General features: G+C 42.0%; 1 protein-coding gene across 4 annotated transcripts in view; it reads right to left on the bottom strand.

The window, feature by feature from the left end:
- Positions 1–13,698, bottom strand: part of LOC134342924 (phosphatidylinositol 4-phosphate 5-kinase type-1 alpha-like) — a 103,344-nt gene extending 89,646 nt beyond the window's left edge. For 2 of the 4 annotated variants that reach the window (XM_063041628.1, XM_063041627.1), the window contains exon 1: positions 13,393–13,696. In XM_063041628.1, the coding sequence (XP_062897698.1) occupies positions 13,393–13,423 (31 nt within the window). In that variant the 5' untranslated portion in view covers positions 13,424–13,696. Of the gene's footprint in view, positions 1–13,392 lie in introns of all 4 variants that reach the window. The other 2 variants (XM_063041626.1, XM_063041629.1) reach the window with 2 other exon arrangements.
- Positions 13,699–15,920: the final 2,222 nt, after the last annotated feature.

The following is a 15,920-nucleotide window of genomic DNA, read 5'->3' as shown; positions in this document are numbered from 1 at the left end:
ATCCTACAACCATTCAGCTCCTGAACCAGCTTGGATAACTTCACTCACAACTCTGAACTGATTCTACAACCTCAGACTCATTTTCAAGGGCTCACTACAACTCACGTTCTCAGTATAATTTTTTTATTTGCACAACTTGGCTTCTTTTGCACATTGGTTTTATGCCAGTCATTGTTTATGTGTAGTGTTTTTCATACATTCTATTGTATTTCTTTACCTGCAAATGCCTGGAAGAAAATGAATCTCAAGGTTGTATATGGTAACATACACATACTTTTAAAAACTTTGACTTCTTTACCACCATCAACCTGTGCAGCCACATACCTGGACTGTTAGATCCCTCTGCTCATCGATGCTATTAAGGATCTTACCATAAACTATCCTGTCTCTTAAGGTTGCATTTCACACTTGCTCTGACTAAACTCCATCTGCCACTTCTCCACCCATATCTGCAACTGATCTATATCACACTGCATCCTTTAGCAAGCTTCTATACAATCCATACCACCACATCTATGCCATCTACAACCACCCATCTGAACAGATTTTCATCCAAATCATTTATTCACATGACAAACAACAGAGGTCCCAGTACAGCTCCCTGTGGAACACCATTAAACACAGAACTCTATCTGCTACTACCCTCTGACTTCTATGGGCAAGCCAAGTTACCAAGGATCACTTCCATGCATTCTAATTTGCCGAACAAACACTATGTTGACCTTATTGAATGTCTTCCTAAAATCCATGCATGCAACATCCATTGGTCTAGCTTTAATCACTTTCAATCTTCAAAAACTTCATGAAGAATGACCTTTGTGAATGGGAACCAATACATAACAGAAAACTTATTAGCCTGAAATTCTAGATTTCTATAATTTTCACTTGACAAAAATACACAGATCAAATAGCATATGGAGAAAGAAAAAACAAACTAATATTACAAGTTAACCACCTTTCTTTAAGAACTGGACAGTTGAAGTAATCTAGAATGGGCGGTTATCTCAAATTGCTGAATTCATTGTGCTACATACCTCAACGAGATCTGTGATTTTTTTCGTGAGAATGATGTAATGGTCTTTCAGAGGTCACCTGATGTAATTTTCCTGCCGATGTGAGGTCACGTGATGACATGTGCACCACGAATATATAAGGGAAGACCTCAGATGACGCAGTTAGTTTTTAGTTTTCCAGCTAGAACGTTAATGTGTCTCTGTTTCTGCTGCGTATTTGTTTTTATGACGCAGTTTCATTTTTAAAACGGAGTGTTACGTTCTGTTGCAAGGTACAAGGACGGGAAATTTTTGCTAGATGTGTTGATGTACCTTATTCCAGCAGTAGTACCGTAGAGTGAAGACTTTATCGAAGTACAGGACCCGAAGGATTAAGAGAAGTTGGTATTGTTCGGCAGTTTAACAAAGGATCGACCATATTCAGTCTTCGTTGAAGGAGTAGTGACCTGCATCGAAGATAACTCTTGCCAAAAGAGCAAGGTAGTTCATGAAAGGTGCTCTCTAGAATTTAAGGTCAGTTGTTTTAAACTGTTTATTTCCTGCATCGTGAATCCTTTGGACAGAACCAACAAGAAGTTGCGTCTATAAAGAAATCCTTCTCCAGAGAAGTCTCTCTCAATTGAACGTATAAATCTATTGGACTTCCAAATTTACCATTTTAAGAACTGTATTTGACTTTACCGCTTAAGAACTGTTTTTGCATTTAACGCTTTAAGAACCAATGCCAAGTGACGATTTGTTGAACGGCTGCATAGCGGTTAACTTCCGGTTAAGGTTCTCATTTTTTAAAAATTGTTTATCCGTGTTTAATAAATGTTTGGTTGTTTTTATATAACCTGTCTCGATTGATATTCATTGTTGCCGGTTACGTAACAATTGTTATGTACTTAGGGCTGTAATGTCAATGAAGCACATGAAGTTCACTAGAACTTTGAAAATAAGATACAGGGCAAATGTTTATTACATGAAATGATGATTGAGAATTGATGGTGACACATAAACAAAAAAATTTACACAAAAAAAATTCTAGACTATTTTAAGTCTAACTTGTGGAGTGCTGCAAAGATGTGTTGTATCATTAGCTTTTTACAGCCCTTATCAATAACTTAAATAAGTGGTTGGTTGTAATATCCGTCTTTGCTTCTGTTATAAAGCTGGGTGAGAAAGTGAGAATGCAGAAAATCTGAAGAGTGATAGGTTAATTAAGTTGACACAGATGTAGCAGATGGAGTGTAATGTGTGAAATTGTGATGTTATTCATTTGTGCAGAACTCTAAAAATATTCAGGCCAGGTGGTAGCTGTATAGAGAGGAACAGATAAAGTTTCAAATTAATCAGAATCAGGTTTAAGATCAGGAGCATGTGTCATGAAATTTGTTAACTTAACGGCAGCAGTACAATGCAATATATGATAAATATAGAAAAAATAAATAACAGTAAGTATGTATATATCTATACATAATAGTTAAATTAAAAATAGAGCAAAAACAAATAAGAAAAAAGTGAGGTAGTGTTCATGGGTTCAATGCCCACTAGAAATCAGATGGCAGGAGGGAAGAAGCTATTCCTGAATTGCTGAGTGTGCGCCTTCAGGCTTCTGTACCTCCTTCCTGACGGTAACAATAGAAGGATATGCCCTGGGTGATGGGAGTCTTTATTAATGGCCGCTGCCTTTCTGAGGCACCGCTTATTGGAGATGTCTTGGAAACTATAGAGGCTAGTACCCAGGATGCAGCATGAACTTAAAATTCTAAGTTCTCACAAATTGTTATCAATCCAAAATGTTCAGTTTTTTTTTCCTTACCCCAAGCACATACATTTATTTTAAAGGTGCACAAGACATTTTCCTAGGATTTGGCAGAGAACAGAAAGGATGAATGAATGAAATAAGCTTTAGTTTAAACTACCTAGAGAAATAATATAAAGGAACAGCCATGATTGAACAGAATGGAGTGGCCTACTGGTGTTATCTTCTACTTCTCCATCTCATTGACACACATTAATGGCTTAAGAGGTAGATACTGAGAAGCTGCTTTCTTGACTACAAGATTTTAAACCACAGATGCTGAAAATCCACAGCAAGGCACACAAAATGCTGGGAGAACTCAGCAGGTCAGGGAGCAACTATGAGAAGGAACCCCCTCCCCCTCTTCCTTCTCCCTGGGCCTCCTGTCCCATGATCCTCCCATATCCCTTTTGCCAATCAACTGTCCAGCTCTTGGCTCCATCCCTCCCCCTCCTGTCTTCTCCTATCATTTTGGATCTCCCCCTCCACCTTTCAAATCTCTTACTAGCTCTTCTTTCAGTTAGTCCTGACAAAGGGTCTCGGCCCGAAACGTCCACTGTACCTCTTCCTCGAGATGATGCCTGGCCTGCTGCGCTCACCAGCAACTTTGATGTGTGTTACAGGAATGAACAGTTGATGTTTCTGGCCTAATGAAGTGTCTTGGCCCAAAACATATTTTTACTCATATCCATAGATGTTGCCTAACCAGCATTTTGTGTGTTTTGCTACGAAACCTAGAACGAAATTACTTAAAAATTTGAAAATAGTGTGGTTGACCCAAATGTAAGGGGTTTCTTTTTTTATATATATGTCACTGCATAGTCTAATTGAAAGGGCTTCTTTGTTATGTTAACTGCTGAGAAAGTCCTCCTGCTAGCAGTTTGTTTGGATCATGTTACTGATAAGAAGGTGTTACGAACCAATTGGGATAGTTGTTAAGCTTTCTGTGTGTCTGTAAGATATTGTATGCGTGGGGTTTTGGGGAGAAGGCGAGAGAGAGAGAGAGAGAGAGAGACAGAGGATGGACCAAGTGCTGTGAGTCCGCTAACGGGGTCGGACCCCGAGCAGGAGTCCGAGGTCCAGGGTGAGGAGAGGAGACGGAGGTGGACTCGTGTGGAGCGTCTGGTCGACCACCGTTGTTGGTCCCAGGCGGCCAGTTGAGGTGGTCCGAGGGGTCGCAGGGTGAAGAAGAAGGGTCCTGAGCTCCAACTGTTGGTGCACGAAGAGATTAACTTTGATAAGTGTGGCACCTTTTATTTTCCCTTTATATTTTATTCTCTATTAATTATATAGTTCCAGTATTATCTATAAACCGTAAACCATTTAATCGTATCTGGTGTATTGTCTGTTATTTGGGCGGGGTGGGGTACATCACACAGCAGCCACACAAACTAATTACCCAGTTTGGCAGGGCCGAGGGCTGTTTCCCTAGACGACAGCGAGCCGAGCCACCCTGAGGTTGGCCAGGGGGGCTACATAAAGAATTGACAAATGCCTTTTAAATACTTAAATGATTAAATGGTTCAATAGCTTCTATTGTTATGGCCAATACACAACTGTGGTAGAAGTTTTAAGCAGTATTTTACACAATTCTAAATTTAATTTAAAGCAAAGGGGATATTCTCAGTATTCTGACCAATATATATTATTTAACCCACATTAACTAAAACTGACATTCTTTATGTTGCACTCCAATTCGTTCCTGTATTTGCAACATTACAAAAGTGACTAGTTACTACCTTGCTTGTTTTGTAACATCCTGAAGTATGCTGTGGAAATGCAAGTCTATTTAATCATAGGTTACGCACCAACAGGCATTTAGCAACAAACTGTGCCCACCCAATTCCACTTTTGAATGTCAAACCTGTTTCAGTCTTTCTCAACTCTCAGAACAATTGCTCCCCACACCCAACCAAGTCTGTATTGCTATTGTTGATAAGCAAATCTAATTGACGTCTTCATCTTAAGGAATATGTCTACGGAGCAAATGTAGCATTTCAGTTCTTAGCTGAAATAAAAACAATTCTGAATGTCTTTTTTCCACTTACAGTACCCATATTTCTATACTATCTCACCAGTGCTCAACATACATTTGCTAAGCTCCTCACCACATCCTACTGTGAGCTGCCCAGTTGGCTCATGTGAAATTGACCTGTATCTATTTCTGAACCAGAACCAAAAATACAGATGACAACTTGGTGAGCCTGAAGTCAAGAAACAGAGAAAGACACAAGGTCTCCAATCCAATATCCAATACCCCATCATCCTGAGTCAATGTGGGTAAGGTACTGTGGCAAACATTTATTGTTCCATTCACAGCTAAAATAAACTATGTATTTGGAAGATTAACTGTACATCTTGCTCTATTCATTACTCTATGAGTTTGATATCAAGGTACTTATTAGCTGAGGGCAATTTAGAACGTCCTGATTGGCCAAGAGGGGAACAAAGAAAAAAACTTTCTGAAGTGTGGTCACTAGAAGTTAAGTTAGACCTGGCAGCCTGCATAATGATGGCAAATCCTGATCAAAAAAGTGCTATGTGGTTCCATGGTTAAAGGAGAAACATTGGTCTTTTTTTTACCTGGGAAGAACACCCATTCTCTACCGGTTTTAAGAGCAGAGAGACATGAGGTCACCAGGATGAGACAGGAACCTGCAACCAAGAATGAAATTTTCATACTCTATTGATATACTCCCCCACGTTAGCACGAAGACCAATGGTTGCTGCTGCATTTTCACTCCTCCCTCAGGATGATTTCAATATCCTTGTTATGGGACCTTGCCCACTATTCTATCAACAACACCGAAGGGGACAGAGGTCAGCTACAGAAAGCACACAACTCGTTAGTTTACAGCACGAGTCTTGAATAATACAGAAGCTAGCCATCATTCTAAATGGTTCGTGCTCACATGCAACCCTTCAACACTTCTTAATTAAATTCACTGAGCATACCCTCTTAAATGAACCTCTGCTATTGGCCACAGCAACACCATATGTACAAAGGTCCACATTCTCACCAGTAACTGGATAACCAGGATCTTCCCTGATATGTTGACCATAATTAATCAATAAAACACTTAGTTTTAATTTGTTTAATCTATCCCATCACAATTCTTCACATTAATCTAAGCCACCAGCTAACAATAAACAAATAATTCAATTTAGGAACCAAAGACACAGGGTGAAAAAGGGACAAAATTAAAATAACAGACAAATGGATGCAGAGTGAATGGAAGTGTTCAGCAACAGGAAGAGACCCAGCAAGAGAACCAAACTGGTAAATGCAAGAGCAAAGCTTCATAAGAATGACTATATCCTTGGAAATGGTCCTTGCATTTCCTGTCATCATACTGATGAAGTAGAGAGCCTATCAATCAAGGACTGGTGTGGATGTAAAAAGAACTATTCTGAGACACATTTCTGTCATTCGGTTAATAGGCTTTATTACAAAGGTAAGCATCCTGCTCCAATAATATGGAACATTATTAGAACACATCTGGAATAGAGTGTATAAGGCTGGTCTCGCCACCAAAGCAGATACACTTAACTTCAAATAAAGGCATTGTATTTAAATTTATCAGATTGTTGCTAAAATAGGAGGAACTGCTCGAAGACTCAACCTATACCTTCAAGTTTATGAAAACGAGAGGCAACATTAAAATATATATATTCAGTCCTTGAAATCACGAACGACTTTGATCATTTGCGATGTAAAAGGATTTACACGTCTGATCACATGCTCCCTAATCTCAGGGCTGGAAGCTGTGAACACTGATGGTACTGGGAGTGAGAATTTCCCCAGTCTATAAAGCACACTGCACATTAATGATACCTGTAAATCAGAAGCTTCTCAAATCCCACAGGACCGATTCATTCCTATGACAAATTGTCACTGCTTATTTACTCTTGGGAGTTGAAGCTAAGACTGTGACTGTCACTCAGGAATCAGTCATGCTCACACCTACATAACTAGGTCTGGTCCAAATGCAGGAGACTAGACACATGATCCTGTTTCCTGAGGAATCTCAAGCAGAAGTCACACTAATCCATCCACACCACAGTAGATCACACTGAACATTGTATGTTACTGATATTCCCAGTCATATATGGGACATATTGAGTAAATTGAGCAGATAATGAGGTCTGAATGTATGTATAATTGATATACAGCATGCCAAACTGGAACAAAGATATTTTCCATAGCTGGCTGTTCAGAACTACAAGGCTGGAATCTAGAATTCTCTACGTAATGAGCAGTGGAGGCCCAGTAATTGAGAATGATCACATTTGCGGATGTTATGGAACTAAGGAATGCAGGCTTAGTGAAGGAAAATGACAGAGGTAGAAGATCAGCTACAACCTTATTCACTGACAGAGCAGACCAAGGAGCTGAATGCCTATTCACCTTTTTGTGTGCCCTCACAGAAGGTTACAAGAGCTGGTCAAACTGAGAGAACAGGCCATCATTTCTTACAGAAAACAGGATGGCAAGAGATGGTCAAAGTAGCCACTGTATAAATGAACATTAATTATTAATACTTCCCAAGATGGAAATTTTATTTGATGGAAAGGGTAATATCATCGATCCGAAATGTTGACCACACATTTCTCTTAACAGATGTTGCCTGACCTGCCGAGTTCCTCCAGCAAACTGCTTTTCTCCAAATTCCGCCACCTTGTCTCATCTCCAAAACAAAAGAGAATGCCAGAGATAGACTGTCAAAGTGAGAACAAGGCAGAAGCAGACAGGAAAGATTATGAAAATTGAGCTCCTAAAGAGCATCTAGCAATTGAGTCAGTGATGTACTAGAAGAGATCAGTGTAGAGGCCTGAAAATATGGATTGTTTGACACACCCCATGAAGATAAAGGCTGGTATGGGTCCTGTAGCTACACTCTTGATTTGAAGTTAATCCATGTAGTTAAGAAAAATGTACGTGACTTCAGGCAAACAAAAGAAGATGGTGTTTAAGTCTTCAGTTTATCATAGGAAGGGATGTAAAGAACTGGAAGCTCACAGTAAAAATAACCCATTTGGGACCAGCAAACTGCCAACAAGATGCAGATGAAGTGGAAATAGACTTACTCTCACCAGAAATGCTGTCTGTAGCATTTAAAAAAAATATTAACCAAAATTAACAAAGTCACCACATTAACTTGCATACCAAACAAATTTGCTGCACGCTACCTCATACACCAGAATGTGAGAAGATCCTCAACCAAAGGGAATCATTGGAATTCTCAACCTAGAAGGGCACTAGAAGCTCCCTCCTACCATTATCTTATTCTAAATAGGACCAACTACAGAGATGTAGGTTAGCCCATTTCTGTGTGTTAACCATACCTCTGCTCAACTTTGCAGCTGACCTACACATGTTGTATCTCAAGACATTCTTCACTACCGGCAACTTCTTTGTTCGTATAACCTAACTGTTCATTGATCTGTGATTAACACCATCTTTCTTCAAAGAATCATACCACACAAAAATGAGCCCACTGTTCTCCATTCCATTACTGACAATGTACAGTAATCCCATCTGCCTGCATTAAACCCATATCCTTCTATACCCTTCCTATCAAACAGGTTTGCTGCATGCTACCTGTCCAAATACTTTTCGAATACCATCTCCTCCTATCTTCTTTTTTGGCAGCTGTTTCCAGTAAACTGCTCCCTTGATGTGGAAAACTCTCCACCTGGATCTCCTTCAAATTTCTTCCTGCTCACGATAAAGTTGTACCCTGCAGTTATAGTCTCCTCTGTCCTGGTGAAAAAAGACTGCCACCATTGAACCAAACTATACCCCTCCATTTGGTAAATATCTAAGAAGTCACCCCTTAGCCTCTGACATTAGAGTCATAGAACAATATAGCACAGAATAAGGCCCATCTAGTCTGTGCTGAACAATTAATCTGCCTAGCCCATCAACATGCACACAGAACATAGTTGTCTGTACTCCCTACTCCCCCATCCATGTATCTATCCACCACTTGCACAGGAAGCTTCTTCCACACAGTTACCACTCTGACTGAAGAAGTGCCCCTTCAAACTTTCCACCTTCCACCCTTAACCATGGCTTCTAGTTGTAGACTGACCCAACCTCTGTGCCAAGAATGCTTGCATTTACCCTATATATACACTCCACAATTTTGTATACCTGTACAAAATCTCCTCTCAATCCTCTATGCTCCAAGAAATAAAGCCCTAACCTATTCAATCTTTCCTTATAACTCAGACCCTCAAGTCATGGCAACATCCTTGTAAATTTTCTCTGCATTCTTTCAATCTTATTTGCATCTCTCCTACAGGTAGGTGATCAAAACCGCACAAGAGACCAAATTAGGCCCATCAACATGTACAATTTAAACTTAATATCCCAACTTCTGTACTCAATACATTTTACTTATAAGGACCAATGTGACAAAAGCATTCTTTACGACCCTATCTACCTGTGACGCCACTTTCAATGAATTATGCATTAGTATTCCCAGATCCCTCTGCTCTACCACACTCAGTGTCCTACTGCTCACCATGTACAACCTACCTGGCTGATCCAGAGCAACACCTTACAGTTGTCTGCATTAAATTCCAACTGTCATTTTCAACCCAACTTTTCCAGATCCCACTTCAAGCTTTAATAGTCTTCCTCACTGTCCATTACATCATCAATCTTGATGCCACCTGCAAATTTGCTGATCCAGTTCAGCACATCATCCAGATCAGATATAGATGACAAACAATTGACCCAGATTTGATCCCTGCTGCACACTAGTCACAGGCCTCCAGTCAGAGAAGAAGCTATCTACTACAACCCTCTGGCTTTTTCCACAAAGTCAATGTCTAATCTAATTTACTTACCTCATCTTGAATGCCAAGAAACTGAACCTTCCAGAACCTCCCACAAGGTACCTTGTCAAAGGCCTTGCTAAAGTCAATATAGAAAACATTCACTGCCTTGTCTTCAACTTTCCTGATAACTTCCTTGAAATTCTGTAAGATTGGTCAGACACAACTACTATACATAAAGCCATGTTGACTATGCCTAATCAGCCCCTATCTATCCAAATACTTAAATCCAGTCCCTTAGGATACCTTCAATAACTTTCCCATTACTGATGTCAGGCTCACCGGCATATAGTTTCCTGACTTATTCTTGGAGCCTCTCTTAAACAACGAATCAACATTAGTAATCTTCTGCACCCCACCCGTGGCAAAGAATGTTTTGAATACCTCTGCTAGGGCCCTGCAATTTCTGTACTCCACATCAAAGTTGCTGGTGAACGCAGCAGGCCAGGCAGCATCTGCAGAATTCCTCATGTTTGTGAATTTCTGTACTAGTTTCCCACAGGGTCTGAGAGAACACCTTGTCAGGTCCTGAAGACTTATCCACTCTAACTTGCCTCAAGACAGCAACACCGCCTCCTCTGTAATCTGCATGACCTTGCTGCTGCATTGCTTCACATCTAAAGACTGTGTCTGTCTCCCGATTAAATACTGTTGCAAAAAACTCCATTTAAGATCTCCTCCATCTCTTTCGGCTCTACGCATAGATTACCACTTTGATTTTCCAGAGGACCAATTTTGTCCCTTGCTATCCTTTTACTCTTCTTCTAGCCCTCCTGATTTCCATCTTGTGTTCTCTTGCATTTCTTATACTCAAGTACCTCATTTGCTCCTGCCTACCTATACCTGTTATGTATCTTTTTTTTCCTTAACCAGGGCCTCAATATCTCTCAAAATCCAAGGTTCCCTAAACCTATTAGCCTTGCCTTTTATTCTGACAGGAATGTACAAACTTTATACTCTCAGAATTTCACATCTTTTCTGATATCAACAAAATTGGTCTTCCACCAATTTGGAATCTCAACCCAAGGACCAGACCTATCCTTGTTCCTAATTACTTTGAACCTAATGGCATTATGACCACTAGATGCAAAATGTTCCCCTACACAAGCTTCTGTCATCTGCCCTATCTCACTAGAACTAGTATTGCACACTCTCTTGTTAGGACTTGTATCCACTGATTAAGCAAACTCTTCTGAACACATTTGACAAACTCTTTCCCATCCAGCCCTTTTACAGAATGAGAGTCCCAGCCAATATGTGGAAAGTAAAAATCACCTATCACAACCTTATGTTTTTTGCAACAGTCCACGACTGAGCACTGTTGTTACATTTTCCGACTAACAGTACCACCCCCCCCTTAATCCCTCCCACTGTCACATCTAAAACAACGGAACCCCGGAACATTGAGCTGCCAGTCTTGTTCCTCCTGTAACGAAGTACCCTTATGGCTACAATATCTTAATTCCACGTGCTGATGCATGCCTTGAGATCATCTGCCTTTCCTACAATACTTCTTGTGTTGAAATATACACAACTAAGAACATTAGTCCCAGCTTGCTCAACCTTTTCGATTCCTGACTTTGCAAGTAGGCTTAACAAGATCTTTCACCACAACCACTCCATTAGTTCTGGCGTTGATTCCCAACCCCATGCAGCACTAGCAAATGTTCCCACTGAGAGGATATCACCCTCTTTCCAGTTCAGTGGTTCAGTTCAATGTCAGAGAATGTTTGCAGTATACAACCTGAAATCCCTTTTCTTTGCAGACATCCATGAAACAGATTTTTAAAAACTCAAGGAATGAATGACAGAAGAATGTTAGAACCCCAAAGCCCCTCTCCCTCTCCCATGCACAAACAGCTGCAAAACATCAGGCCCCCGCATGTTCTAACAAAAAGCATCGCCCCCCCCCACTACCACCCACTACAGCAATAGCAAGCCCCCAGAGACCATCAGAACTATTGTCCATCTCAACACTTCGCTATCTCAACATGCCCTTTCCTACTAACGAGGGAAAGAGATATCGCTCCTGCCACAGCAAGAGGAGAGGCCAACAGCTCACTGTTTTGATGTTACAATCTGCAGCTTCGCTTATTTTGAATTCCCCTTTCTGTATAGATCCCATATTCCCTGTAAGAGCGCCAAATGATCCAATAACCTGAAGCCCTCCCTCCTGTACAACTTCCTTGGCAACATGTTAAACTGTATTATCTTCCTCTTTCTGGGCTCACTGGGATGTGGTATGGGGAGCAGTCTGGAAATCACAAGCCTGGAGGTGCTAACTTAAAGGAGGGGGGCCTAACTTCCTGAGCTCACCTTGCGGACCTCATAACCCTTCCTATCCGTGTCTTTGGTAGTGACATGGACCATGACTTATGACAGTTCATCCTCCTGCTTATGAATAAACCCAATATACAACTCCAGCTCTCTATAGATAAAAACATCATAGTGAACCTCTTCTGCACCCTTTCCATTGCACCACAATCTTCCTGCAGTGTAGTGACCAGAAATGTATGCAACACTACAAGGGTGGTCTAACCAATGTTATGTAGTGCTTCAACGTTGCATCCCAACTCTGTCTATAAAGGCAAACATACCAAATGTTTGCTTCACTTCCCTATTCACCTGTATCCCCACTTTCAGCGAGATATGGACATGCACTCTAATTTCTGTGTTACATCAGTACTGCACCTTGGCCCTGGAGCAATGCTGTTTCCTTTGACTGAACTATGTACAATAATTAAACTCCATACATCCTATTAAAATCTCACCTGCTAATCTAATTACCTTGCACCTGAATTAAACTGTATCTGCCACTTTTCCACCTAACTGTCCAGTTGATCTGTATCTACTGTATCTTTACTTCACCGTAATCTTCTGGTTCATAAAATTTTAGTACACTCACTAGTACTAAAACAAGAAAATAGCTCAACATTTTCAAATGCACCTGCTGTAACACAGAGTTAAACAAAGGCTTCCTGCTGGAATGTGGCCCTCATATGCCAGAAGAGTTGTTTCTTTTCCCCTGAGGCATGGTGAACCTCCAGCTCCAGGAACACTTCTCTTATAGTTAATTACCTCCTGGACATTCATGTCAAACCTGGTATTTTTGTTACTGGAGCTTGAGTGGTTATTCACCAGTGTACACAGCATTTTGTAGAAATGGTGTTGGCATCTCTCTCAGGCTTTACGATATCAGATATAGGCAGTGGCTGAAGGACATCATATGGCAGAAATCATTACTACCTGGTAAACCCGGAGTTTTATATAAAAAAAATAACTGGCATTTGACTAACAAACAACATTCATTTTCATCCAGCATTACCCAAATGCGGCTCATGACATGTGAGAATGCCATTAGTAGAGGACCTTTCTTCCAACAATTTTGTGGTACATCTCATTATATCCACCCACCCTGCCTCAAATCCTCAACTCTACTCCCACTCCACTCATTTCCCCCTTACCCCCTCCTAACTCTACACCCACTCCAATTAATTCCCCTTGTCACTCTCCCCCACTCAATTTCCCCGTATTCCCTCCTCACTCTCCCTCCCAGTCCACTCAATTCCCCCGCACTCCCTCCCAGTCCACTCAATTCCCCCTTACGCCCTCACTCTCCCTCCCAGTCCATTCAATTTCCCCTTACCCCTCACTTCCCCTACTCCACTCATTTCCTCCTCACTCTTCCTCGACTTCACTCATTTCCCCCCTTACCTTCTCCTTCTCACTCCCCCTTCCCTCACTAACCTGCCGCTGCGCCGCTCCCCTCCGCCGCCATCTTGCGCCAAGGCCCAGACGCCGACTCCGAGACCGCACTCTACATGAGTTGCGCCATAGGCGCCCACCCACTAAGCAGTAGAAGGGATCAACTGTGGATGAGGAATCGTTTTCTGGTGAGCTCCGGTAATGGATTGCGGCAAAGTGGCCTTGGACTCGAACCCCAGGCAGCCGCCTACTCAGCTGCCTCTCCAAGACACCGCCATAGAACCATCACGCATGCTCCAGCTCCACAGAAGCCGGTTCTGCCGGCACGCCAACACTGCGCATGCTGCGAGCTGCTGTACACATGATCACAGTAAAGACCGGCCGTCCAAAATCACCTACTGCGCATGCTCTACCATCCCAAAGCAACAAAACACCGCCTTTTCCCCCCAGACGCGGGCGGGGCTTTGTCCTGTAGAATGGACACAACGTAATCGGTGAGGGATGATGCCAAGTGACGCCCTTGTCCAACAAGAAAGCGTCTAAACATACACAGTGGGTGTTCAGTGACATCGTTATGGCTGACGACCGCCTTAGCAGATCCTTGGGGAAAGTTCAACTGAACAAGCTAAGTAATATAACAGACAAAAGGTTGGATGACGTCTTGCAACAAGAATTTAGGGAGCTAAATGGCAGATTAAGGAGCAGGACCACTTCAAGATTCAAGATCGTTTGATGTCATTTCCTGTCCGCAAATGCAAGCAGAACAAAATGATTGTTACTCCATATCCGATGTAGCACAAAAAAACCCACAAAAGATAGGAAATACCACAATAATAACAACACCACAATAAATATAAATACGTAGAATAGCCTAAATACGTAGATTGATTGATTGTATGCCCATAAAGCGACGCCAGGCTGACAGGAAATAATAAAGTAATGGTGGGACAGTGGGCGGAGGTGTTGATCAGCCTCACAGTTCGTGCAAAGTAACTGTTTTTGAGTCCGGTGGTCCTGGCATGGATGCTTCGTAGCCTCCCCCCTGATGTGAGTGGGACAAACAGTCCATGAGCCGGGTGGGCGCTATCCTTCATGGCGTTGCACTCCCTTTTCTGGTACTGTATACATGTCCTTGTTAGCAGGTAGGCTGGTGCCAGTGATGCGTTGGGCAGTGTTGACGAGTGCAGTTTCTGTACCAAGCAGTGATGCAGCTTGTTAGGATGCTCTCTGCTGCGTGATGGGAGTATAGATGTGCACGGTCCAGCTCCATTAAGCCTCCTCAGAATGTAGAGGCATCCATGAGCTTTCTTGACTATGAAGGATGTTCAGGGTGTGTGTGACGTGCACTCCCAGGAGCTTGTGCTGCCGATGTAAAGTGGGGTGTGAGTGGTGTGAATTTCCCTGAAATTCATAACCACCTTCTTTGCCTTGTTAACATGAAGGAAGTGGTTATTTGCCTGCCACCAGACCTCAAGCTCTTCCACCTCTGTGGGCTGTCTCATCACTATTGGTGATGAGCCCCACCACTGTTGTGTCATTGGTGAATCTGATGATGTGATTGCTTGGGTGTTTGGCCATGCAGTCATGTGTGAGCAGAGTGTACAGCAGTGGGCTCAGCACACAGCCCTGGGGGCACCCGTGTTGAGGATGAAGCAGACGGAGGAGTGCTTGTGTATTCTGACTATCTGAAGTCTGTTTGTTGGGAAGTCCAACATCCATTTGCATAGTAGGAGTTTGTTCAGCGAAGTTTGTGGGACAATAGCCGAACTGAAATCCAGAAACAGCATTTTGACATAAGTGTCCTTGTATTCTCGGTGTGTCAGGCCAGGTGCATGGCAGATGCTAAGGCACCTGCCCTATAGTGGTTGTGTTGGTAAGAATGTTGGTGAGTGTCCAATATGGCAGGAATGGAGTTTTTGATTTGTGCCATTACCAGCCATTTCTGACTTCATGATCAAGTTCAAGTTTAATTGTCATTCAACCATACATGAATACTCATTGAAACACCCTGGTTTCCTTTGCTGCATAAGTGTAAGGAAGACAGTCTCAAGTCCCACTAAACTCGTGAGATTGAGACAGCTTGACCCATCCCAAACCGCGGTTTGTGTGGATGTTGTGTAATTTGCTATCCTGGTGCAAATTAATGCCCCGAAATAACAGACGGTACACTGCATACGATTAAAGGAATTATAGTTATGAATCTTAACTAAAGGGTTAGTAAAGAATAACAAAAAGAAAAGGCCCATTCTAATTAAACAGTCAAATGTGCACAATTTGCAGCTCATCTTGAACTTCTCTGTCACTCACACGCTGGGCCCCTGGTCAACATGAAAGCACACACCACCTTCCGAACGTCGCTTGCAATCCCTCTTGAATGAACGGGTCTCCCACCGGATCGTATGCTATGACCAGTTATCCCCAGCATCTCCTCTCTCCACCTTCCACCAAAAACAAGCCCAAGACCAACCTTCATGTCCCTCAAGTGAAACTTCCCCTTAATTCTACCATCCTAATTGGATGGCATACATTTTTCACAACAGCGCCTCTTTCACCTCAGATGGTTGAGGAAG

This window comes from Mobula hypostoma, chromosome 2 (genome assembly GCF_963921235.1).
Source record: "Mobula hypostoma chromosome 2, sMobHyp1.1, whole genome shotgun sequence".
NCBI lineage: Eukaryota > Metazoa > Chordata > Chondrichthyes > Myliobatiformes > Myliobatidae > Mobula > Mobula hypostoma.
This window is presented reverse-complemented; position numbering and strand designations above follow the sequence as displayed.